Source organism: Pongo abelii, chromosome 11 (assembly GCF_028885655.2).
Source record: "Pongo abelii isolate AG06213 chromosome 11, NHGRI_mPonAbe1-v2.0_pri, whole genome shotgun sequence".
In the NCBI taxonomy this organism is placed as follows: Eukaryota; Metazoa; Chordata; class Mammalia; order Primates; family Hominidae; genus Pongo; species Pongo abelii.
The window spans coordinates 28,436,984-28,464,054 of NC_071996.2; the positions used below are offsets into that span (position 1 = coordinate 28,436,984).

A 27,071-nucleotide genomic window follows, 5' to 3' on the forward strand; every position below is an offset into this window, starting at 1 on the left:
GATGTGTAGTCTAGGAAGGCCAAGTCGTTGTTACAGCTGAAATTCAGATTCAATTAGCTAAAATGTTCCTAGTGTCAAAGGAAGAATGGGCCACACAGTTGCATAATCCTTAGTATTAGGGAGAAGGGAAAGGTTCCAGTTATTCAGAGGAATGTTCTCTTGCCTTATTCTTTTAATAAGTATCTGTTAAAGGCCCACCATGTGCCAAGCACCATGCCAGGCAAGCACTGCACTCACCTCCCAGGAACTCGGTGTCTAAAGGAGACTGGGTGAAAGAACTATATTTGTGTGCCTATGACGTGTCAAATACTATGCATTTAGTTATGCAGTTACTGTATGTTAGACACTATGCATTTAATTATTTATCTGCTGTATATCAGACACCATGCATTTTCATTTAACCCTCATAAGCACTTATGTCAAGTAGACACTGTTACCTCTTTTTTACAGATGAGAAAACAGAGTCTCTTCCCACAGCTGGTAAGTATCGAACCTAGGATTCACATCAAGGCCATTCTCCCTTATATATGGTGCTAGACTGTTGGTGGTCTTTCTAACTTCCATTATTTATTTTCCCTTCCCTTTCTTTTGTTCTTTTCCTTTTCCTTTTTTTTTTTTTTTTTTTAGAAACTGGATCTTGCTCTGTTGCCCAGGCTGGAGTGCTGTGGCACGATCACAGCTCACTACAGCCTTTACCTCCTGTTTTCAAGTGATATGTCCACCTATCCCCTCCTAGGTAACTGGGATTACTGGTGTGTGCCACTATATTGGCTTTTTTTTTTTTTAACTTTTTGTAGAAATGCGGTCTTGCTATGTTGCCCAGGCTGGCCTCAATTTCTGGCCTGAAACAATCCTCCCAACGTGGCCTCCTGAAGTGTTTGGATTACAGGCTTGAGCCACCACAGCTGGCCCCCGTTCCCTTTCTAACAGAACGTCAGCTTTGTTTAATTATTTACCACTCCTCAAAATAGCTAACACGGGCCAAGGGTCAATGACCCCATTTCTAGGTTCTGGTGAGCAGGATGGGAAGATTGATTAGCCAATCACAATAATCCCCTGTGCTTGGTTTAAGAATCTGGGCTTAAACCAATCATTATGTGACATTCTCCTGGTGATTGTCTTAGGCCTAGGATGACATAAGCGGGCACAATAAGACTGACGGAATGGTCATCGATTCCATATTTTGGGGAAAGGCTCTTCTATCTCTCTTGCTGGAAACAGACTAGTAGGTATGTTGCTGCTGGCAGCCCTTCTGTGACTCTGGACGAGGCTGACTCTTCTGACACCAACTGTTCTGACACCAACTGGTGTACTGTAATATGATTCCCCAGATGCAAATACAAATACCCAGAGTTAGTGGAGACTCCACACGTTAAAGGGCACGGTCCCCTACAAGACTGTTTCACTTCAAATGCCAACCACAAGGTGGGGTCTCAGACCACCAGCATTCCTGACCAGCGGGCTACAAATCTGGGTGTTTTATCCCTCTCAGGTGCAATAATTTACTAGAATGACTCACAGAACTCAGGAAGGCCTACATTATGATTATAGTTTTATAATAAAGAATATCAATCAAGAGCATACTGCAAGGCCTAAGAGCTTCTAGAATGCAGAGCTTCTGGGCCCTCTCCCCATGGAATTGGGACATATCACTCTCCCAGTGCATCAGTGTGTTCATTAACCAGGAGCTCCACTGAGCTTCAACATCCAGAGTTTTTGTTAGAGTGCCATTCCATTGGTATGACTGAACATTGCCCATGTGGTTGAACTCAATCTCCAGCTCTCCTTCCCTCCTTGGAGGCAGGGCTGGTTCAAAACCCCAACCCTCTAATTACGTGGTTGGTCTTTCTGGTGACCAGTCTTAATCCTAAACCGTCTCAGCATAAACTCAAGTGTAATCCATGGAGCTCATGAATAACAAAAACACTCCTATCCCCTGGGAAATTCTAAAGATTTTAAGAAGCTCCGGGCCAGGAACGTGAGACAGGACCAGACAAATTCTTTATTGTACAACCCTGACCTTCAGACAAACCTGAGGGTTATGGAGAAAATACTGATAGAACAGAAGAGAGACAAAGCCAGAGCCCACACTACTCTGCATTCTCTGAAATATGAGCTAGTACATTCCTCATTATTTAAGCCAGTTTGAATTGGGTTTCTGCACTTGTAGCTAATTGATCTTACATTGACTATTATACTTTGAACTGCAAGAAACAGAAAACCCAACAAAAAATAAACAATAAGAACTATTATTCCACAAAGTGAAAATCTGGAGGTAAAACAGTTCTAGAGTTTTCACTTTTTCACTCAGGGCTGGGACAAGGCTGGCACAAAATTTCAGGAGTCCAAAAAAATTCAGTCAGCAAGATAAATAATATTTATGACAATATTTTAAAAATGAAAATTAATGCAAAAAGTTGACTGGGAATAGGCCAGGCACGGTGGCTCATGCCTATAATCCCAGCACTTTGGGAGGCCGAGGTGGGCAGATCACCTAAGGTCAGGAGTTCGAGACCAGCCTGACCAACATGGAGAAACCCTGTCTCTACTAAAAATACAAAATTAGCTGGGCATGGTGGCACATGTCTGTAATCCCAGCTACTCGGGAGGCTGAGGCAGGAGAATTGCTTGAACCTGGGAGGCAGAGGTTGCGGTGAGCCGAGATCGTGCCATTGCACTCCAGCCTGGGCAACAAGAGGGAAACTCTGTCTCAAAAAAAAAAAAAAAAAAAAAGGTTGGGAATAAAATATCAAAATTTTAAGTAAAGACAATCAGCATTACTGATTTTTTTTCCCCCACTGGGCTTCAATATCACTCAGCATGGCACTGTTAGTAACCCTGTGTTTATTTAAAATTTTGATATTTTTTCAAAATTTTGGATATTTGCATTATTTTTATTTTTAAAACTGTTAATTCTAGGCTGGGCACGGTGGTTCATACCTATAATCCCAGCACTTTGGGAGGCTGTGGTGGGAGGATTGCTTGAGGTCAGGAGTTTGAGACTGGCCTGGGCATCATAGGGAGACCCCCGTCTCTACAAAAAAGATAAAAATTAGCCAGCTGTGGTAGTGCACGCCTATAGTTCCAGCTACTTGGGAGGCCAAGGTGGGAAGATTTCTGAAGCCTGGAGTTCGAATGTGCAGTGAGCTACGATTGCACCACTGTACAACAGTCTGGGTGACAGAGTGAGACACTGTCTCTAATATATATATAGAAAATCTTGATTACTGAGATTGAGATTTTGGGCACCCCTTAAACTTTGTGCCCTAGGTGAGTGCCTCCCTGACCTGGGCCCATTCCCATTCCATTTCACCTTCCCATCCTCAGATGTTGACTGGAGACCTCAGCTGTTTCCCTTTATGATTGTAAGCTGACTGCCACTATTCTGGGAACAACAACCTCAAACAAAAACCAAAGAGTGTTTTGTTCTGTGCATCTTTTTCATCAACAAGGAAAACTTTCCCAAAAGCTCCCAGCAGACTTTCCTCACTGGCCAGAATTGCACCACATGCCATGTCTAAACCAGTCACTGACAAGGCTGGGGGAGCACCCACGCTTGGCTTACAGCAATCACACTCTGAGCCTGGGGAGGATGTTGCTTTCCTTGAGCACCTGGCCTCGGGGAGGTTGGACACCTGATCAAGTTCAAGACTTTACCCCAAAGAACACATACTATGTAAAGTTTAGAAAGAAGCCACACATCTCACTTCTCAGCCTTTTGGCTAAGATTAAGTGCAAAAACAAGCCACACTAGTCTATGGCATAGAGCTCAGGAGTGTTGTCACCTTTGGGGAGGTGGATGAGGGTAGTGATTGGAAAGGCGCAGGAGGGCAGCTTCTGGGATACAAGGAATGTTCTCTGTTTCTTAATCTGAGTCATGGGTACTTGGGTGTGTTGACCATTAAGCTGTAGGCATGATTCGTGAACTTTTCTGTATGTATATTTGAGGCTCAAAGTGTGGTCCACGGCCTAGCTGCATTAACATCACCCAGGAGCTTGTTAGAAATGCAGAATCGAGGTCCCAGCACCTACTGAATCAGAAGCTGCACTTAACATTGCCAGGCAATACACTCACACGTTAAAGTTCAAGAAACACAATACTATACTTCAATTTTTAAAAACTGCTTTCATAGGAAACATCGGGGCTTTCCCAGCAATGAAGGTGGGGAGATTGGGTTTGGGTAGAGCAGGAACAGTGCTGACTCGAAACCCTGTTACAGGGTTTACAAAGTAGCTACTCACCAATCCCTACTCAGTGGCAGCTGTTTCTGCTGCTCTTCCTCTCTTCAACTGTTCTGCACTTTCTCTCCTTTCAACAATTTGTTTTTCATAAAACAGGGGCTCAGGCAGCACCTGGGGGCTCAAAACACACTGGATGCGGACCTAGTCACGCGGTAAGGACAGCCACGTGAAGTAAGAGTGAGACGGCGATTTCCTCTGAAATATGAGCCTCATTCCTTTGAAAGTAGCCAATAATTATCCAGAGGCGTTGGGAAAATAGTAAGAAAATCTTACCTCTATTGAGAAAGAGTGAATGCCAAAGGCCTCCCTTCACCTGCTGCATTGCCTGAAACCAAGCACTCGCCCACCTCAGCTGGAGACATTAGATTGAAAACAAACCCTCAGTCCCCGTTTAAAGAGGTCAGCCCTGGGCAGTGAGGATGGGATGCTCATGGAGGTGGGGTGTGTGGTGCCCCTTAGTGGGGGAAATGACTTAAAATATACATCAGCGTAATGGTGATTTCAGCCTGACACAGCTTGGTAAGGAACAGTGGTTCTGCAAGAATCCTTTGTATATGGTTTGCCAGAAGGAATATAAACTGAGATTCTAAACTCTAGAAACACAGGCATTTTAGGAACTGTCCGCTTTATTCCTTTTGCTCTGATTTAAGATAAAAATTCTGCTTCTGATTCCTGCCTGCAATTTCAGCTTACTCAGACCCCTATTTGTGCCCCCCCTCCCTTGGTGCTGAAGACCCCCTAGGGACAGCGGAACGAACCAGCTCGGAGAAGGGACCGGGAAGCAGGAGCAGGGGAAGAGGTATCAGCTAATACGTATCAGGCACATCCTCCTTTTAAAGACTCAAGTCGGCCAGGTGTGGTGGCTCATGCCTGTAATCCCAGCACTTTGGGAGGCTGAGACAGGTGGATCACCTTAGGTCAGGAGTTCGAGACCAGGCTGAGCAACATGGCAACACTCCATCTCTACCACAAATACAAAAAAAAAAAAAAAAAAAATTAGCTGGGTATGGTGGCGCACGCCTGTAATCCCAGCTACTCGGGAGGCTGAGGCAGGAGAATTGCTTGAACCCGGGAGGTGGAGGTTGCAGTGAGCCAAGATCGCACCACTGTACTCCAGCCTGGGTGACAGAGAGAGACTCTGTCTCAAAAAAAAAAAAAGACTCAAGTCAATGGCAAAGTCAGCCATGGGGGAACTGAGAGAGGTTCAGGAAGCTGTGGCCTAGTAATCAGACAAAAGGTGTATCTACCACCCAGGGGCCCACAGAAAAGCTCCTGGGTAACCCACACCTACACTCATAACTATGGGCAGGGCCAGCTTCCTGAGGGTGCACCCAGTGCAGGCATATGGGGCCCCACACTCACAAGAGCCCTGTCACTGTCTCAGACTTTCTTTCCTTTCCTTTTCTTTTTTTTCTTTTTTTTTTTTAGATGGAGTCATACTCTGTGGCCCAGGCTGGAGGGCAGTGGTGCAATCTTGGCTCACTGTAACCTCCGCCTCCCGAGTTCAAGCGATCCTCCCACTTAATTAGTTTATGCAAGGGGCCCTGCATTTTCATTTTGTACTGGGCTCCCCAAATTATGTAGCTGGTCCTGAATGCTAGAATGGCCAGCAAGGGGAGATGTCTTTTGCCTCTGCCCCACCCTGAGGCCCATGGTGTCCCATGAAGAATCGGATCTTGGCAAAAGCCTGTCCCTTTTGTATTAACCGTAAAGAGAAACTGACGGAAAAAAGAAGAGAAAAAGGGGTGGGGGGAGAGAGGTGAAGGAAGAAGTAAACATATTCATCATCTCTCGATTTATGTTTTTATGTTCAAAACTCCCTTCACTACTTCCACCTCTGTTTAGCACTACTATGCCTTACGCACTTGAAGATCTACACAATTTTTAAACTTTGAAGGAAAATGTACTTATGAGAAAGTGATAGGAATCATACCCATTGAGCAGATATAGGAATTGAGGTCTTAGAAAAGGGCTTTTCAGAAGGAGACTAGAAGAGAGAGACCCCCAAATAATTGCATTTCCCTCTTCTGCTTCTGAATATGGGATCTATATTCTGGATCTGACTAATTGCCTGAGACTCTTGAATTTCCCTGGAAAGTCTTCAGTCCCTTCCTCCCTCTAAGGTTCTCCCTTCCTTTGAAGGGGCATGTGGAGCTCCAAGTCAACACAAATTGTTCCCCTGTGGGTCCCTTACACCCGTTTCTCCCCTGGCTGGGACTCGAGCATTGCAAACACGAGCTCTTGGGCATATTGCTGAGAGAGGATCCTGGCGTGGCAAGTGCAGCCAGCTGGTCTCGTACCCACATCTTTTCAGTAAATTTCTCTCAAGCATATGTACACACACAAATACGCCTTCTGTTGAAGGCAATGAAATAATCTTTCCCTGCAGAGGCTGGAGAAAATGTGCAGAACCATGAAATGAAAGCAGTGCTTTCGGGTCTGGGGATGGTTTTTCATGGAGTAGAGACCCTGTTGTCACCATCGCTGAGCACTCGCAGGCCGCGTGGAAGTCTGGTGGGCACGCTAGTCTCCAGTGCGGGCTCCTGGGAGAGGCATCCCTGTCCAGCCTGGCTAAGGAGGCTCCACAGTCAGCCCCATCGCAGGACCTGTCTTCCTTTCTTGGCGGCGCAGATCACTCTCGGATATCACTTTATGGATCTGCTCGTGTGTTGTCCAACTCCCCACCAGAATGCAAGCTGAACCATCTGTTCTGTTTCCCGGTTTCCCCAGTGGACTTAGATGCCCAGTCCACTCTGTCACATGCCTGGGTGTGGGTAAAGTGTGTCTTTGTTCTGGGCCCATGGGTCACTGCACTTGTGGGTTGGGTCACCCTCCCTTCTGCCGCGGGGTTGCCTACCTGACCCAAGCTGCTGGCCCGTCTGCTTCTCCCTCTGGGGAATCTGACTTACAACACAGGGACAGGCTTTGCCAGCTAGCGATCACCTGGCAGGAGACATGGGGTGCACCGGGTCCTGGGGAGCTGAAACGATAAGAAAGCAGAGGAAGCTGGTTCCTGCCAGGACTGGGGCAACAGCAAGGGAAGCCGAGGTTCCGCTGGTCCTTCTCAGGGCACCGTCCAGTGGGAGAGAAGCAATGAGCCCTTCCAGCTCAGCACCGTGGTGCTCTCACAGGGCCGGCTCTGGGCTGCTGGGCACAGAAAAGCAAACTGCTCTTTCCCTCTGAGGGCAGCCTGGGAAGGCTTCCAGAGGAGGGGATCTTGAGTCGAAACTTGAAGAATGAGTGGGGACATGCTGGGGGTGAGGAGATGAATGCAAATCCCGTTACTGCTGCTGTGAGAGATACTCTCCCTAAAAGAAATCGTCTGTCTGTCTCTCTGTCTCTCTCTCTTTTTCTCTCTGTCTTTGAGACAGGGTCTTGCTCTGCTGACCAGGCTGGAGTGCAGTGGTGAGAACATAGCTTATTGCAGCCTTGACCTCTTGGGCAAGAATTCTCCCACCTCACCCTCCAGAGGAGCTAAGACTACATGTGCAAGCCACCATGCCTGTCTAGTTTTTGTTTTTTATTTTTTGTAGAAGTAGGGTCTCACTTTGTTGCCCAGACTGGTCTTGAACACCTGGCCTCAAGTGATCCTCCTGCCTTGGCCTCCCAAAGTGTTGGGATTACAGGTGTGAGCCACCACACCTGGCCTTCCCAGTTTCTTTCTCTGTGAAAGAGTGATAAGAGCCTCCATGCTTTGGGCTTTTGGGGGTCATGACAATGGGAGCTCAAGTGCCTGGCTCCTAGCACTTGTAGCAGGTAGTTCTTATTCCAGGTGACAAGGTGGCATACACTTCCTGTCTGCTCTCTGCCCTTCATTCCCTCCCTATTGCCTTGTCTGGGTTCAAACCCTCTTCCTTGCCCAAGCTTGCATTGCAGCTGTTGCCTGTACCAATTTCACGATTAAGTCCCATGCGCCTCAGCCAGGGCTGTGGAGTCAGTGTGACCCCTGACCAGTAGCCCAGGCTGCCCCCTGGCCATTTTCTTGCCTTCATCACTAGGATCTAAGCAGCTCCCTGGGGCTTGCAGTGACCCCCAGCACAGCTGCTGTCATGGCCTGCCAACTCCGCCTGCCTCACCCTTTGCTGTTTCATAGCCAAGCCCCTAACCAGGCTGGGTCTGAGGAACAGAGTAGGGGCAGATCGAAGGAGTGGTCATTTGAGGGGCATCCCATGAGAACATCTCCAGCAGCCAGATTCTGCTGCTTTGGGGAAGGCACCCATGCTTTGTCCCACCTTCTTTTTCTATATTTTTCTCAGGGCCATGGAGAAAGGATTCATGAGCTCATGTCTCGGAAATGCTTTGAAGATGAGAAACACTGAGCATTTTCCCAACAGCCCTCAATTTACTTTTTCAGCATTCTCTCTGGGTTGTCAAGCCTTTGTAGTTATTTTTATAAATAGCAATTGCTGGCTGCTTCCATTTTTACCCAGGAAAACTCCACCTCCAGCTGGAACTGGCTGCCATCCTACAGCAGACCAGCCATGGGGCTAGATCTGTCCCCATTTCTCTTGACCAACTCCTTTTGCGCATCCCTCCCTTTGTTGCAGACCCCACCTCACTGTCTCTTGTATGCCTCCAACTCCAATGCCACCCTGTCTCCCTGTCACCAAGTCACTGATCTGTCCCAATGACTCCTCTCTTCATACACAGCCCAAGTTCTCCAACATGGCACACAAGGCCCTCTGTGCCTTGGCCACCACTCATCTGTTCAGCCACATCCCTGGTCTCATCCCCTACCACTTCTGGGCTCAGTCATCCTGAACTACCTGTTGTTCCCTGAAGCGGCAGGCCAGGTCATGGCTCCAGGCCAGGAGGGAACACGGTCCATAGAAAATGGAGATGGAGCCTGGTGGTGGGTCTGCCCTGGTGTGGAGGGTAGAGCAGGCTCCTTGACTGATGCACAGTTATGTTTTATTTTGCTTTTTGGAGACATGCCCTCACTGTCGCCCAGGCTGGAGTGCAGGGGCACAATCATGGCTTACTGCAGATCCAAGCTCCTGGGCTCAAGTGATCCTCTCACATCTGCCTTTCAAGTAGCTGGGACTACAAGTGCCAGCCATCCCACTTGGCTAATTTTGTTTTAAGAGACAGGGTCTCTCTATGCTGCCCAGGCTAGTCTGGAACTCCTGGCCTTGAGTGATCCTCCTGCCTCAGGCTCCCAAAGTGCTGAGATTATAAGCTTGAGCCATCATGCCAGGCCAAATGGTGCACAGTTTTTAAATGAAATATTCAAATCATATAAAAACTCATGGGTAATAATATAATGAATATAATATGATACAAGAATACAATGAATAACACAATGGCCTAATAAATGACAAGTCACCTTTATTATCTATGGACCTCTTTTTACCCCTCCAGCTCTCCCCACCAATGAAAACCATTATCAGGCCGGGCATGGAGGCTCACACCTATAATCCCAGCACTTTAGGAGGCTGAGACGGGCAGATCACCTGAAGTTGGGAGTTCGAGACCAGCCTGACCAACATGGAGAAACCCTGTCTCTACTAAAAATACAAAATTAGTCGGGCGTGGTGGCGCATGCCTGTAATCCCAGCTACTCAGGAGGCTGAGGCAGGAGAATCACTTGAACCCAGGAGGCAGAGGTTGCGGTGAGCTGAGATCGCACCATTGCACTCCAGCCTGGGCAACAAGAGCGAAACTCCGTCTCAAAAAAAAGAAAACCATTATGATAAGTTTGGTGTCTAATATTTCTAGACAAGTCTTCATGCTTATGTGTATATGTACCTAAATAATATATAGCATTGTTTTGTGTGTTCTTAGACTATGTAAATGCTGACTTAATGTACATATCCTTATGAGATTTACCCCCTGCTCAACGAGCTAACCCTTGCTTTCTTGCTGATACCAGTAATAACCTTTTCATTACAGTCTTAACAAGAGTCATGCCAGTCAGTGAGGTTCTAAGGATGGGAGTGGTGGGAGCAGTCCAGGCTGCAGGAAGGAACATTTTGTCACTGGTATTGTTTAGAATTGCTGGTGCATGCATGCTGGTAATAAAAAGCAGACCAACTTTCAGTGTCAGGCTGCCCTAACAAAGTACCATGGACTGGGTGGCTTAAGCAACAGACATTTCTTTCTCACAGCTGTGGAGGTTGGAAGTCGAAGGTCAAGGTGTCGGCAGGGTTGGTTTCTCCTGAGGCCCCTCTTCTTGGCTTGTGGATGCCGCCTTCTTGCCATGCCTTCAGGTGGCCTTTTCTCTGAGCCCATGCATCCCTGGTGTCTCTGTGTATCCAAATTTCCTCTTATAAGGACACCAGTCACACTGGATTAGGGTCCACCCAAATGACCTCATTTTAACTTAATCATCCTTAAAGGCCTTACCTCCAAATACAGCCCCATTTTGAGATACTGGGGGTTCAGGCTTCAACATATGAATTAGAGGGGACACAAGGCAACCCATCACAATCACCAAGCCCCAGTGTCCATGGGGGTGAAATATCTGCTGCTGTTGGGCACTGCAGAACCACGCGGCAGGAGAGAGTACAGAATTGAGAGCAACAATCCACCTATCAAAGTGAGGTGCTGTCTCCATTTTTTTTTTTTTTTTTTGAGAGCAGGTACTCACAATTTTTATTGACAGGGTTCATGATCAAAATTGTTTAAAGAGTACTCATTTGTATCATACTACTTCTTATAGCTCCAGTCTCAAACATGTGTCCAGGACTTCCTAGGTCCTTTGCACTCTTAAGCATTTATTTTAGCATATATATATGTGTATATATATATTCAAGAAACAGGCCCAAAGACCAGCCCCAGGCCACATCACATATCTAGGAAGCCGCATCAAGGGGTGCCTCAATGCCAACGCCTCAGACAAATCCAGGTCTTTTTGCTGCCCTGGAGCGCGGCTGCTCCACCTTTTTCTTGTTCTCAACCCCCAGGCTCTGGACCTGTCTCCGTCCTCAGGATCATGTATGTGGAAATTCTGCTGCCAGGGCCGCCAGCCCATAACTTTTGGGAGAAACTCTCCCATCAGGTGTCCAGTGACAGCTGCCAGTAGGTGCCAGGCTAACAGGGTATTTGTGTTCCAGGTCATCTGGTGTACTTTGCTCCTTCCCCACCCCAGGACCCTCATCTCAGGGAGCCTGTTCTGGTGACTTCTGGAAAGGCCTGGACTCCTTTGTTCCATGGAGTCATCAGGTAACTGCCAAGAGTCCTCAGTTTGCTTTTCCCCAGGGCCTTGTCGAGCTTCCTTGGGTGTCCCAGGTCTTGCTGTGTTCAGTGCAGCTTGAGTCATACTTGGTCTTCTTGGGCAATGACAAAGGTGGCTTTTAGTTAGGGAAGGAAGACAGCCTCAGAGGGGAGAAGCCTATCAGCATTTCAAGCCCCAGGCGATGTGAAAAACTGAGCCTTTGTTTGGGAGTGTCAGCCCCCCAGGACTTGCGTGTTTCTGCCCTGAAGCGTTTTCTGCTTTCTGAAGGCTGCAGTTCTATTCCTCGTTTTATTGACTGCCTATGTACCAGGGGCTTTGTGAATACTACCGCACTGAAATTCCCAATACCCAGCAAGAAGGCATTATTATCCTCATTTTACAGATGAGAAAATAGAGATTAAACAACTTACTTAACTGTTTGAACTCCGTGGGGCACAAACATGAAATGATTCTATTTTTTTCTCCAGATCTTTTTAGAGATTTATACCAAATCTCCTTTTCATAATTCCATAGCTTTTTGGTTGTTTTTAGGTATTTAAAAACCCCTACGGTCCAGTCCACTTTCTTTTCAAAGCCTCAAATCTTGAATCTGATATCATATCCACTGCCTGCGCTTCCCTCAGACCAGCCTGCCTCGAGCCAGGCACCTGTCGTGACGGTGGGGTGGTCGGTCTTCATCCCTCTCCTCCCTCTTTTGGTCCCTCTCTCTTCCTGTGCTTGGGGACTTGGGGAAGAGGAGAGAGTGCAATGGGGAAGATAATCTTTTTGCTTCACTGGGCATTTGATTGTAGCCTCTTCTTTGCAGGTTTTGTGGGTTCTCTACTGCTGTTCTCAAGATGGCAGGTGTCGGGCCAGGCGCGGTGGCTCACGCCTGTAACCCCAGCACTTTGGGAGGTGGAAGCGGGCGGATCACAAGGTCAGGAGATTGAGACCATCCTGGCTAACACAGTGAAACCCCGTCTCTACTAAAAATACAAAAAAATTAGCTGGGGGTGGTGGCAGGCGCCTGTAGTCCCAGCTACTCGGGAGGCTGAGGCAGGAGAATGGCGTGAACCCGGGAGGCAGAGCTTGCAGCGAGCCGAGATCCTGCCACTGCACTCCAGCCTGGGAGACAGAGCGAGACTCCATCTCAAAAAAAAAAAAAAAAAAAAAGATGGCAGGTGTCCAAGTGCCATCTCCCAAGGGGGATGACTTTGGGTCCCTCCCTCAGCCTCTCCCTCTGACAGCTGGAGTCCCTCTGTCCGGGGTGGGCTCCTGGGGGCAATGCCGGTAGACAGGCCAGGAAACCTGCTGCCCCATGAAACTCGCGGGTAGGGCTTGGGCATGTGAGCTGCTCCACTGCAGACTCCTCCATCCTGCCCCGTGGATGCTCAAACGTGCTGCTTACGGGCATCCACGATCTGGAATTCTCTTGCAGTGCCTCCCTTGACTGAGGAGGGGAGAGCCAAAATACTGCCCAATACACTGCTCCTATAAACTCCAGGGTATTTCCCCCTGGAATCTCATCTTCTGCTTACACAGTCTGAGGGGATGGCAAGGCTGGGGTGTGGCTGGGTCTAGCAGAGCTGAGTTGGGACATTCTAACCAGTTTATTTTTATTGGGGTGAAATCCACATCAAATAAAATTAGTTATCCTAAACTCAAAATTCAGTGGCATTTAGTATCTTCACAATGTTGTGCAACCACCACTTCTATCTAGTTCCAAAACATTTTAATCACCCCCAAAGAAAACTCTGCACCCATTAATCAGTTACTCCCCATTTCCCCTTTCCCCAGTCCCTGGCGACCACCAATCTGCTCTCCATCTCTATGGGTTTACAAGTGTGTACATTTTGACATCTTTCTTTTGGGTCTGCTTTCCCTAAGATTAGCTGCATGACTCTACCAACCATTGAGATGGAGTCTGGCTCAGTCACCCAGGCTGGAGTGCCGGGGCGCGATCTCAGCTCACTGCAAGCTCCACCTCCCAGGTTCATGCCATTCTCCTGCCTCAGCCTCCCGAGTAGCTGGGACTACAGGCGCCCGCCACTACGCCCGGCTAATTTTTTGTATTTTAGTAGAGACGGGGTTTCACCATGTTAGCCAGCCAGAATGGTCTCAATCTCCTGACCTCGTGATCCGCCCATCTTGGCCTCCCAAAGTGCTGGGATTACAGGCGTGAGTCACCGCACCCGGCCTAATATTTTTATTTCATTTTATTTTTTGTAGATATAGGGTCTCACTATGTTGCCCAGGCTGGTCTTGGACTCCTGGGCTCAAGTGATCCTTCCCTCTTGGCCTCCCAAAGGGTTGGGATTACAGGCATGAGTCACCATGTCTGGCTCACCAAAGGCTTCTGATATCCCTAATGGATCAAATATTTCTTGAAAATTCAAAGGGATTGTAGTATGTGGTGAGATTTTTAGGCAGGAACCACCAATTATTAACTTTCAGTAACCACCTCTAAATGGCCACGACTGCACTGACCTCAGAGCCACAATCTTTCAGGCAACAGGCACTTAGTGAGGACCCTTGTTTGCATTTCATAACACAGCAGTGGGTGCCATAGAAAAATGGAAAGAGACACGCATGGTACAGTGGAAAATCCACCCAAAGTGGATGCCTGTTCTGATGCCAACTTGCTATGCATTCTTAGACAAATTACTTAGCTTCCCTGGGCCTCAGTTTTTTTATCCATAAGATGAGGGATGACATATTATTTATGCAAATTGTAAAACAATAAAAAAGAAAAATCAAGTCTCACAATAGGGAACCTTTAAGTTTTCTTTGATGTTAAGGTCATTATGAAACTTAGTTCTTGCCTCTGTGTGGCATTACCTAGTATGAGGAAAACAAAACAAAGACATGTAGAAAAAACCAAGCTGTGGCTCAGTGACTTGGAGTCTCTAGGGGTCCAGAAAAGGGAGGAGAGGGTGTGTGCCCTGTGAGTGAAGGGCTGTGGACCAAAACTGACAGGATAGTTTTTACAAAGGGTGCTGTGAGAAGTGGGCATGAGCAGGGTGTGCCAGTGCGACTGTGTGTGTGTGTGTGTGTCTGCGTGTGATTGTCTAGTGAGGAGGACTGCTTAAGATTAAAAGACGCTCAGGAGACATATCTACCAAATGCAATGTGTGAACCTTGTTTAAATCTTGATTTGAACAAAGCAACTGTAAAATAGACATCTTTGGAACAATTGGGGGAATTTGAATATGGATTGCATATTTGATGGCCATAAGGAAGTTTTGCTCATGTTGTTAGGTGTGTTAATTTGTGAACACGGGTGTGAACAACTAAATATGCCTGTTATGTAAGAAAATGTCCTTATTTTTCAGAGATACATGCTGAAATCATTTAGCAACATTATGATGCCTGAGATTTTTTTCCCACAAAAATAAAAATAGATGAAACAAATGTGGCAGAATGGTAATCATTGTTAAAGCTAAGAGATGGGTGTTTGGGTATTTCTTGTATGGTTTGTATGAGTCAGGATCTAACCAGGAGACAAAGACCACTGGAGTCTTGAAAACAGAAGGACTTTGAGGCAGAGTATTGGTTATTGGTTACGCAGTGGGTGGGAGACTGAGCAGCCAAACACACAACCCTGAGATTAGTGTCAGATGTGACAACCCTGGGCTGGGGGGCAAGGCCAGGAAAGTGCTGTCGCTGGAGAGCAGAGGCTGTAGCACAGGGCAAAGCAGAAACCACAGCAGGCCTTTTGGGAGAGGCGCTAGAGCCATGGCAGAACCGCAGCTGCAGCAGGGACACTACCCGAGGTAGAAAGAGGGAAAACCTTGGCTTGTCCCATCCTCCCACCTCCCCGTCTCTTGCTAGTGCTCCCCGTTGGCCAAGCTCCATCTCCAACCAAAATGGAGTCATCAGGGGCAGCTCCATGCAACACGGAGTGGAGGAGGGGAGGGGTGAGTGGCACGGATGTGAAGCCAGACAGGTCCAGGGTCTGTGCTCTGTTCTCTCTGTGCATTTTTGTTTGTTTGTCTCATCTCTACCCTGAAGCATAGTTTGCACATTAGCATCTCATCCCTTCAAGCTTGCCATGGAGGCCTCTTGCCACCTTCCAGAGAGCTCTGGACAGCAGGGCCCTTGGGGCAGAAGAGCCATTATTTCCATTTTACAGCAGCTGCTGGAAGCTCAGATAACACCTTTCTGGCAAAGAAACCAAGAACGTTTCTGTGTCAGCTTTGCCTGCTGACAAAGACCCAGAAAGAATCCACTGCTGTCACTGCAGAACCTTCAAGCTTTGAGGAACCATGGAGATTTGGCCTAATTCTCCACAGTGGTCCCAGTGGTGACCTAACCCAAATCCATTTCCTTGTCTTCCTGCCACCAGAACCTTGATTTTGTTCAGGCTGACAATGTGCCCAGCTAAACAAATTTGCTTCCCCAGTGCTCTTGGAGTTACTGATGATCATGTGATCAAGTTCTGGCCAATGAGATGCAGATGGAAGTCCTTGGGGTGGGTGATCCTTCCAGAATAAAAACGCAAGTCTCAGGCCGGGCGCAGTGGCTCACGCTTGTAATCCCAACACTTTGGGAGGCCGAGGCGGGCAAATTGTGAGGTCAGTAGTTCGAGACCAGCCTGGCTAACATGGTGAAACCCTGTCTCTACTAAAAATACAAAAAATTAGCTGGGCGTTGTGGTGGGCGCCTGTAGTCCCAGCTACTTGGGAGGCTGAGGCAGGAGAATCACTTGAACCTGGGATGCAGAGGTTGCAGTGAGCCGAGATCATGCCACTGAACTCCAGTCAGGCGACAGTGCGAGACTCCTTCTCAAAAATAAAATAAATAAATAAATAAATAAATAAATAAAAAGGCAAGTCTCTTTACTCTCCCACGTCTTTCTGTGTGAAACATGGGTGCAATGCCTAGTGATGCAGCAGCAGCCTTTTGACCATGAGGGCTAATGTTAGATGCTGGGAGAAGAAGAAGGCTGGGACAATGATGACATTTTTGAGCAGCTTCACTGGTCCTGGAGTGCCTAACCCTGGACCTCTTGTAAGGTAATTAAAATAAATCTCTTACTTTTAACCCACTGTTTCTCGGGTTTCGTGTTATTTGCAGGTGAACACATACCTGATTCAAAGCAAAAAATATGTTTTTTAGTCAACAAAAGAAAAAAAAGGAAGCTAGCTTTTCAAGGAGGTAACACAAAAGAAGCAAAGTCAGTTACCAAGGAAGAGACTAGCAGCATTACCTCTATGGCCCAGCACTAGCCACTCAGCAAAGGAAATATATGCTGACAAATGGGTGAACAGATGTGAACAAATGAGTGGCCATCTGAGCAGTGAATCTGAAAAGCATGAAGACTCCTAGTGGTGAGGCCACCCCTTCCATTTCCCCACAGGAAACCAGCAACAAATATTGCCAGAATTCGGCCGGGCGCTGTGGCTCACACCTGTAATCCCAGCACTTTGGGAGGCCGAGGCGGGCAGATCACCTGAGGTCAGGAGTTCAAGACCAGCCTGGCCAACATGGCGGAACCCCGTCTCTACTAAAAAAATCACAAAAAGTAGCCGGGCGTGGTGGCACGCAATTGTAATCCCAGCTACTTGGGAGGCTGAGGCAGGAGAATTGCTTGAACCTGGGAGGCAGAGGTTGCACTGAGCGAGACTGCGCCACTGCACTCCAGCCTGGGTGACAGAGCGAGACTCTGCCTCAAAAAAAAAATATATATATATATATATATATGTGTATATATATATATAGCCAGAATTCCTGGCATTGTCACAATTGCCAGGGGTTAAGGAATTATTTCCTGAATGTCATGGTAATAATGCAAGTAGATAACACAGAAGGAAAATACATATGTTTGCTCATCACCCAACAGGACTCTAAGGTGATAGGTGTAGTGGACACACCCTAAAATGGCCCCCAATGAGTCACACCCTGTATAACCCCCACTGTCTATTCTCGAGTGTGGGAGGAAACTGGGACTTGCTTCTCATCAACAGAATATGGCCTGGCCAATGTGATGGACTGTCACTCCCTTGATTAAGTTATATTATATGGCAAAGGGGGTTATATACACACACACACACACACACACACGGATCTGAGTGGGCTGAAAGGAAAGAGGAACTCGTATGTTACTGTATGTATGTGCTGACTTTGTGGAAGTGAGCTGCCATGTTGTGAGAATGCCACATAGCAAGGAACTGTTATGTTCCTCTAGAAGCTGAGAGGGGTTCCTGCTGACAGCCAGCAAGAAAATAGGGACTTCAGTCCTACAACCGTAAGGTGACAAATTCTGCCAACAATCTGAATGAGTCTGTGAGACTTGGGAGACCTTGAGGCTAGTCAACAGCGTGTGCCCAGACTCTGAGACCGGCCCCAGTCCAGCCTCCAGATGAGAATGCAGCCCAGCTGATCCTTTGATTGCAGCCTTGTGAGTCCCTGAGCAGATGACCCAGCTAGGCTGTACCCAGGAACTGTGAGATAATAAATGTCTGCTGGAACAAGCCACTAGGTTTGTGGAAACCTCATACACAGCAATGGAATAGAGAATAAAGATGCTTTGGTGCAAGAAGGCTTTGAAAAGTCAGCCTGGGACCTGGCCTGGGGAGGGGAGATCTGGGCAGAACATTCATTTGTTCATTCATTCATCAGCTGCTTAAAAAGAGCTACTAATGTGTGCCAGGCACTAGGTCACCAAATGAGCCTTTTTTCTCACACTCCTTTTTTCAGTTTTAGCCAGAGCCACAACTTTCCCTTCCAGATGTGGTTGAAGGGATAGGAAGGGGAATTCAAATTATACTGAGTTCCCAAAGGACCTGGGCACAGAACCAGATGCTTTCCATATGTTGACTCTATCATCACAATGACCCATAAGGCATAGATTAATATAACCATTTTACAGATTTATAACGCTGAGGTCACACAGTGGTAGAGCTGAGATTCTGAGAAATTAAGTCAGCTCCTCCCATTCTAAGCTGGGTTTTTGGCTTAGGGAAAAACCAGGTCATCTGAGCTCATGTGGCCTACTTTATTTTCTTATGTTTGCACAACAATGAAAATGTGTCCTACTTTATCAAGCCACCTTCCTCCTCCTTTCCTCCCCTTCTTCTTTATCAGAAGCACATTCTTTTTTTTTGAGACGGAGTCTGGAATGCAGTGGCACAATCTTGGCTCACTGCAAACTCCACCTCCCAGGTTCAAGTGATTCTCCTGCCTCAGCCTCCCAAGTAGCTGGGATTACAGTCATGCGCCGCCACGCCCAGCTAGTTTTTGTATTTTTAGTAGAGATGGGGTTTCACCATGTTGGCCAGGATGGTCTCAATCTCCTGACCTCGTGATCCACCCACCTCAGCCTCCCAAACTGCTGGGATTACAGGCATGAGACACCACACCCGGCCTTAAGAGTTAAAATATTATGCATTAAAAAAATACAACCTGGTAGTAACTTATGGCAGCTTCTAAATGGAATAAATGTCTAGAGTACCTTCTTCACTTCCTTTGTCAGCATGTTCTTCCTCTTCCACGGAGGCATTATTAGATCATGCTTTCAAATGCTTTCTAAATTTGAATCTGGTGTCAACACTCCTTTCAGCTGCATTCCACTGCATTGCTGTGAGGGTTTAGTGAAATAACACAGATAAAGTATCTGCCTTTTTTTAAACACGAAGTTCTGTATTTTTCTCTTTTCACTTACCATGTGCATTGGTCAGAGTCCTGGCAGGAATGGCATTCATACGGATGCTTCAGATGAAGGGCTATTTAGCAAAGGATGATTTACAGAGATGTGGACAAGTTTAAGGAAACCAACAAAGGATGTTGAGGCACCCAGCAGTTGGCAATAGCAGGAAGCTGTTACCACCCTTAGGATCAAGGGGGTAAGGGCGAAAAATGGTGGTCACACAGTCCAAGGGGAGGCTGCCCAGTGGAAGCTGCAGTCCTGGAGGCCCTGAGACAGGCAGAGAGTGGAGGAGACAGATCCCAGCCTCTCCTCCCAGCCTTCCGTCTTCTGCTGGTGTCTCCTGTTGGCTGAATCCAGCTTGGAGCCAGAGGGGAAGGGAGTTGGGGTGATGCGGAGCATGGGACCAACCTCCTGGGGTGCGGGGCAGGGCAGAGCATGATTCTGGAAGAACGAATGAAGAAAAACAGCCACATTATATGTGAGCACTATCCCATGTCATTAAATATCCCTGGACGCCGGGGTTTTTAACTGCTAAATAACATTTAATCATACGGTGGGACTACAAGTTATTATCAGTAGCAGTATGAAGGGACATTTGGAATGGCCCCTGTTCAATGAGTGTGATGGGCATCTTTGCCCATAATTATTTGTCAACATCTGCCATTTTACATGACTCAGTGGATGGGGCCTCTCCACAGGCCACAGGCTTGGAGAGTTCAGGCGAGAAACCCCAGAGGCCCAGCCTCGCTCCCAGCTGTCCCAAGAGGTCCCTGGAAACCATGATGTGCCATCAACTCCTACTTTCTTTGTCCAGTTACAAGGCAGAAGTAGCACCCAAAAGAACTGTTCTAGAGGAAAATGCAGGGCTGGGCCCAGGGCTGAGGGCTGAGGGATAAAAGTCTAACGGTGACAAAGGTGCCACTCGCTAGCAGGCTAGTAAAGCGAGGAGGCACTCCTAGCTCTCTGGGCTTCCATCAGCCCTTCTACCGGGGGCTCCTGCTGAGCCTGCCACGCCCTGGGCCACGGTGAGCTTGCTCCCCCTGCTGGCCAGACAGGGCATCTGCGGGAAACAGTGCCCAGCGGGCTCCTGCTGATCACAGGAATTGGCCACTCTGAGGATAGTCAATAGCATGCCCCCAGGCTCTGGTACCAGCCCCCTGAGAAGTTCCCACAGGGCTTTGAGCATCCAAGGGATGACATCCCCGGGATAGAGGACAATTTTGGTTAGAGCAGGAGCTCTGACACTATTGGAAATTTAAATTGGCATACATATCAAGAACCTTAAAATGTTCAATTCAGCCTCACCTCCTCCATGAAGCCTTCTGCAATCACACTCCCCCAACCACCCAGTGCAATCTTTATGCCCTTTTCCCTTGCTCCCATGGCATTTTTGCTTGTCTCTGACTCAGGTGAATAAGAAAAGTAACTTTATTTTGCATTAATTTTTACATTTTTATTTTGAACTCCAATTCCACCAAAAAGTGGTAGTAACTTAATTTTAGTCATTTCAGGGTTCTCTCCTGCCCTTTCCCTGGGATTATGTCCTAGAGCAAGGTGGGTGAACAAAGGAACTCTTATGTAGTGCCAAGACATAGGAGCCACCAATCCTCTTTGTCATCTGTCCTCATAAGCACCTTCTCACTCACTGCTGAGATGTTCCTGGGCAGCAGCCAGCAGCCAAGGAGTCCCCATGAGAGGCCCCACATTCCTGATGGTGGGACCCCTTCACTTGTTACATTGGTGAAACTGCCTTTGCAGTATTATAACTGAGGAGATGATGACAGTGAAAGAAATCAGACCTAACCGACTCCATCTTGCTTCTAACATTTAAGCTGTCCTTGTTCATTCCTGGGCATAGGCCAAACTAACTTTGGGAAGGAATTCAGTTCACGGTTTGACTATGAAACAAAATCAGTTCTTGCCTGGGGACCAGCCCGGCTTTGCAGGACCAACAAATTAGCTACAGGATGAGAAATTACATTTTGGGGGTCATGCAGCCTCCAGCTCCAAGAGTCTGAACCTCCCCAAATTGCTCCTGAGGATAACATCACTATTGTAAAACCTGAGATCCATGCTTGAGATATTTTGCAGACCCTGCATTCAATGGATCAGCTGAGAAACTAGACAGGTAATCTGACTCAGCCAGTTCTGCTATCCCACCCAGGAACAGAAGACAGCAAGAAAAGCTCACTTTGATCCTCTCTGATTCCATCTCCAATCTGACCAATCAGCACTCCCCACTTCCCAAGCCTTCCTATCTGCCAAATTATCTTTAAAAACTCTGATTTTAGTAATAATAGAGACTGACTTCAGTAATAATAAAACTCCCGGTCTCCCGCCCAGCTGGCTCTGTGTGAATTCCTCTTTCTCCATTGCAATTCTCCTGTCTTGATAAATCGGCTCTGTCCAGGCAGCTAGCAAGGTGAACCCATTGGGCGGTTACACTGGGATTCACTGGAGCCCCTCTGTGGCCTTGTCACTGCTCTGGGACACTGGACTTTCTGAAAGAACAGGTAAGGAGAGCTGTATTCAGCTCTCCGCACCCCACCCCCAACCGGGCTCCCCCGACCCCCTAGGGAGATGAGGGCCAGGCTCCCTCTGCTCTCAATCCCCTCAACCCACCCACGGTCCTGCCACCTCCCAGGGCCTCAGTTAGGAGGCAGGACCCAGAACCCGCTTTTCACCTTTTTCCCTTCACCCAGCCCCAGGAACCTTAGCCTGGGCTCAACTTCCTCTCTTTTGCTCCTGTTGTTTTCTCCTAGATCTTTTGTCCAAGCCCAAGTAACTTTCTGTTCCTCTACGGCTCTAGCAAGGCTTGGAAAACAAAAGCCAGGAAGCAACTACTTTTTTCTGCTTTCTGCTCTCATACCTCTTCCCTGGGGCAAAGGACACAGCAGCTTAAATAGGGAGAAAAAAGGAATAAAGGGAAAAGGAGGTTGGAGGGATGGGGAGGAATAACCTGCTGTTCCAGAACTACCAGGTCACCACACATTCCTGCCCTCCTGCTTCCACCTCTGTCCTTGGCTCTCCTGTCCCCAGGATCAGTCAGGCCTGTGGCGAGTCAGAGAAGAGAAGGCTGTGAGCCTTTTAGGGACAGCGTCCTCCCTGTGATCCCGGTTGCCAGCACAGGCCTGGCCTGAGGGAATTGCAAATGCATGCATGTAAAGATCTCAAAACAGGCAGAAAAAGCAAGGTTACCTATTCATGAAAGAGGCCGAGACAGCTGCAGAGAAAAACAAAGCCACGTGGATCTCCTAGGACAGAAATCTGCAGGAAAAACTGCCTTTAGTGAAGCGAGCACTTGCCTAGGAGCCAGGAGACCTACAAAATGGTGTTTCCATTTTACCATAGGCCAGGTCTTGTCATTGAATCTGGGAGGCAGAAGTAAAGAGAAAAGATCATGGCCTTTGCAGTTGATGCTGCCTTTGAAACATGGCCCGATGGTGGGTGCAACTGTGGGTAAGTTCTTAACCCTTAACCTTTCCATAAGTCTCATTTTTCTCATCTGCAAAGCAGAGAATCTCCCCATTGCAGTGTTGTGAGGATTAAAGGAGAATATATATCAGAAGACCTAACATAGTACCTGCCTGGCGTATGGAGATGGGGCATTCTCTCCACGTGGACAAGCTCGAGTTGACCATTGCTTTAAATGTCCCTGAAAGCCAAGGACAATGCCATGGGAACTCTCAGGCTCCCAACAAGAGTAAACTGAAAGAAACAATGATACCGGCCTCACCTTGAAAGTCACTGGCCTGCAGATTCCCATGGCACTCACCTTCCTGCTTGTTTCCTCCTACGATCCATGCCCCAAGTACACCCACCTCTTGTTCCCGTTCCTGTTTCCTGTTCTTCTTTCTTTCTGTTTCCTTTTAATTGCATTTATTTTATGCTGAATTTATTCCAGAGCCATACGTTTTTGTTTCTTTAGTTTCTTCTGCGATAACTTTTTCTTCTGGGCAACCTCCTCTTCTGGTTTAGGAACAATTTGTTCCTTTCAGTAAGGATGATCTCGATGTGGCAGGGAGAGCTCATGTGTGGGTTAATCAACCATGAGCTCTGTAAGTCTGGAGGGGCATTTTAGGTGCTTTATTCACCTGGATGTGCTCAATGACCAAAGAATCTACATCTAAATCCTTAAGTTCAGCATTGCTCTCTCCATTTTTAAGCTAGTGCAACAAAAACTCAGCATTGTTTTTGGACCACTGACCTTGTGTCCAGCCTCACTTCTTGGCCTGGGCACTACCAACTCCCCCATTGTAACGTCAGAATGGCACTGATATGGTCTGGCTCTGTGTCCCCATCCAAATCTCATCTTGAATTGTAATCTGAATTGTAATCCCCACGTGTTGGGGGAGTGACCTCGTGGTGAGACAGCCAGGTGGGAGGGGGTCCCTGGAAAAACTCCAACTGGCTTGCACCCTGGGGTGGAGCCTTGGGAAGTTCACTCCATTTGCAGTGGGGAGGAGCGCGGCCCCTCCTCTTCCTGTGTGGAACCTGGGATTCCAGCTGCAAGTGGGAAGCACTCTAGCAGGGACTCTAGCCTAGCAAGACAATGGAACCCTGTCTTACTCACCATTCAAATTGTCTGCGAGCCTGGATTTTCATAGCTGTGGGACAAAGAGCCCTGTCTTCAGCAGGAAAAGTCCTGCCACAGCGGGAGGGGATTGGATCATGGGGGCAGTTCCCCCATGCTGTGCTTGTGATAGTGAATTCTCACGAGATCTGATGATTTTATACAGGGCTCTTCCCCCTTCGCTTGGAACTTCTTCCTGCCATCTTGTGAATAAGTCCTTGCTTCCCCTTCGCCTTCTGCCATGAACGTAAGTTTCCTGAGGCTTCTCCAGCCATGCTGAACTGTGTGAGTCAAACCTCTTTCCTTTATAAATTACCAAGTCTGGGGCAGTTCTTTATGGCAGTGTGAAAACGAACTAATACAGGTACACACTGTCTCTGTAAAGTGACATCGTTCAGACACTTCATGGCTTTTCGTATATGCACACCTTTGATGACCTGGGCAGTTTCACAAGTGTCCTCTTTTTTTGTTTGGAGACAGAGTCTCACTCTGTTACCAAGGCTGGAGTGCAGTGGCTCCGTGTTGGCTCACTGCAACCTCCGTCTCCTGGGTTCAAGCAATTCTCCTGCCTCAGCCTCCCAAGTAGCTGGGATTACAGGTGCCCACCACCATGCCTGGCTAATTTTTATATTTTTAGTACAGACGGGGTTTCACCATGTTGGCCAGGCTGGTCTCGAACTCCTGACCTCAGGTGATCCACCCACCTCGGCCTCCCAAAGTGCTGGGATCACAGGCGTGAGCCACCACGCCCAGCCTCACGAGTGTTCTTAAAGTGAACACCAAGATGGAAACATCTTGATTTGCAAGATTTAGTAGGGTTTTCTGGGTCAAATGAATAGCAAACCATTTTCACAGATCATCTCAAGCCACTTAGGAGAAGACCCCCATCTGCTGTTTCACTTCCATCCTAGGTTCCTCTTCACCCTGAAGTTTGGTCATTAGAACCAGTGAGCCAATAACTTGCTTCCTTACCTCCTGTTGCTCAGCCAGGATGTCTTGGCACCTGTGTGCAAGCTGCTGGGGCTCAGAAAATTATACCTCAAAGTATGGTGCTTCGGTGTGCTGAGCACTTTTAAATGAAAGGAAGTTGGAAGGCCTTAGAAGCGGTCTCAGAACCAAAGACTTTCTAGCCTTCTCTTGTTTCTTCCCCCACCTGTGCAGGGAGGGGATCTCTCTGAAGTTCCCTCCAGAAGGAACACTTTGACCCCCTTCCTAGGGATCTCATCAAATAACCGGAAAGATTAACCACGGGAGAAGAGAAAAGAATAAAAGTTGCTACCACACCCAGGCAGACTTTTCATCTGTTCTTCTGAGGGCTGCTCCAAGAGATTACCGGGGAGACTTTGCCTGCATAATAAGGCAACCTTTGTTCACCGTGAAGTTCCGCCCCTCACCTTCCTGCAAGTTGGCATCACCTCCCCTGGAGCTCAGAGGAACTTTATCCCAGGCTATTGTCTGTTTTTTAGGCGCATTCATTTCCCCTAAAAATAATTTATTATGCCTCAAAATTGCCCATGTTCCCCCACCTCCCTCTCCCCTATGAAGAGGGTGCTATTTAAGCTCCAGCCATCTGGCCCTTCTTTGAGCCTCATATTTTGTATGGCTCCTGTGCATACTTGCACATTCATACATTTGCATGCTTTTAATCTGTCTAGTATCGGTTCATTTCAGTGAACCTTCAGAGGGTGGAGGGGAAGCCCTCAGCGAGGTTGCTGTGAAGAGAGGGAGACAGAAAGCAAGGAATCCAGAGTGAGAGAGAGAGAGGAAGCTGAGGGAGCCACGACAGCACAGACAGAGGGGAGGGGTGAGGAATCAAGCAGTTTTCTGGGAAGGGGGTCCTGCAGTGCTTTAGGCAGAGGGAACAACATGTGCAAATATCTGGAGATAAGAAAGAATAGCCTGGATTTTTTTTTTTTTTTTTTTTTTTTGAGATAGAGTCTCTCTGTTGCCCAGGCTGGAGTGCAGTGGCTCCATCTCAGCTCACTGTGACCTCCGCCTCTTAGGTTCAAGTGATGTGATTCTCCCGCCTCAGCCTCCTGAGCAGGCACACACCACCACGCCCTGGTAATTTTTATATTTTTAGTAGAGATGGGGTTTCACCATGTTGCCTGGGCTGATCTCAAATTCCTAGGCTTAAGTGACCCACAAGCCTTGGTCTCCCAAAGTGCTGGGATTACAGGCATGAGCCACAGCACCTGACCAAATAGCCTGTACTTCTACAGAGCTGGATCCCTAAAGCAGGCACATGTGGAGACGGGAAGTGGAGGCAGACCCTGACCCCGCAGTCCTGTTTAGGAGTTTGGTTCCGTGTTTTGTTGTGGTTCAATTCAAGGCAAGTTGAGTGTGACCAGCACCTCTGGGAACTGTACCTTTGGATCTCCTGAGGAAGCCAAGGTGTGCTGGAACTGTCAGCACCAGCCTGCAGCTGGTCAGCCAGGTCTGTGTCTGGCCATGTGAGAATTTCTCCAGGGCAGGGTGCTTCCCTCAGAGACCAGAGTAGCTGGAGAGACAATGGATTTCAGCAGCAGAGTGAAGGTAGAACAAAAGCTTCCAGACAAAGACGGGAAAACCCCTGTCCATTCTTCACAAGACCCTATACAATCTGGCTCCTTCCCCCACCTCCCTAACGTCATTTCCACTTCTCCCCCCCACCTCCCTGCTCCAACTTCAAATGTGCCAGGCCCGCTCCTGCCTCAGGGCCTCTGCCCTTGTCTCCCCTCTGCCTGGAATGCTCTTTCCCCGGATTTCCACTTGGTTCACTTCCTCTTTGCTCCATCGTCACCTTCTCAGTGTAGGCTGTCCTTGGCCACACTGTTGAGAAATGCATCTGCCCCCTATACCCAGCCCTTCCCATCCCTTGTCCCACTGCTGCCCTGCTCATCATCCTGGATGCTCTATAATGACTTATTCCTTGTTTATTGGCTGTGCCTCTCACTAGAATATAAGAGCAGGCATTTTTATCCATTGTGATTTCTCTAGGACCCAGAACAGAGCCTAACACAGAACAGATGTTCAATAAATGTGTGCTAATAAATGAAGGGTTGGTGGTAGAGATGTGGCAGGTCTGTGTGAAGCACTGCCCCCACACCGTGGTCACCATGAGGTCCGTGACAAATGATAATCCCAGCAATAGACCTTCTCCCCAGGTCTAGTCCTACTGGGGTTTACAGTACCCTCAATAATGACCTCAACAGCTGCCACCCAGCTACACTCTTCCCTTGGTTTTAGTTTAATCCCTGAGGACTGAGCTCTGCCCTCATGCTTTTGAACAGCTGGGATTTCTGAACACTGTCCCCATTCAGGCTGCCTACATCTCACTCATGCATTAATTCACTGCATGCCTCCTGGGCCAGGCCCTGTAGGATGGTCTGCAGCCAGAGATGAGATGGTCACAGCCCCTTGCGCCTCTCCCTGGTCTGGCTCACCCCTGAGGTCTGAGCTTGCCCACAGAC

At 47.9% G+C, this 27,071-nt stretch overlaps 1 protein-coding gene across 1 annotated transcript in view; it reads right to left on the reverse strand.

Moving 5' to 3' along the window:
- The window catches only part of LOC134759582 (histidine-rich glycoprotein-like), a 47,176-nt gene that overhangs the window by 5,665 nt on the left and 14,440 nt on the right, over positions 1–27,071 (reverse strand). The window contains exons 1-4 of the mRNA XM_063712736.1: positions 20,638–20,958; positions 20,177–20,187; positions 19,062–19,487; positions 18,852–18,977 (exon numbers count right to left, since the gene is read on the reverse strand). Of these exons, the coding sequence (XP_063568806.1) occupies positions 19,263–19,487; positions 20,177–20,187; positions 20,638–20,752 (351 nt within the window). The 5' untranslated portion in view covers positions 20,753–20,958 and the 3' untranslated portion in view covers positions 18,852–18,977; positions 19,062–19,262. Of the gene's footprint in view, positions 1–18,851; positions 18,978–19,061; positions 19,488–20,176; positions 20,188–20,637 lie in introns of the transcript that reaches the window.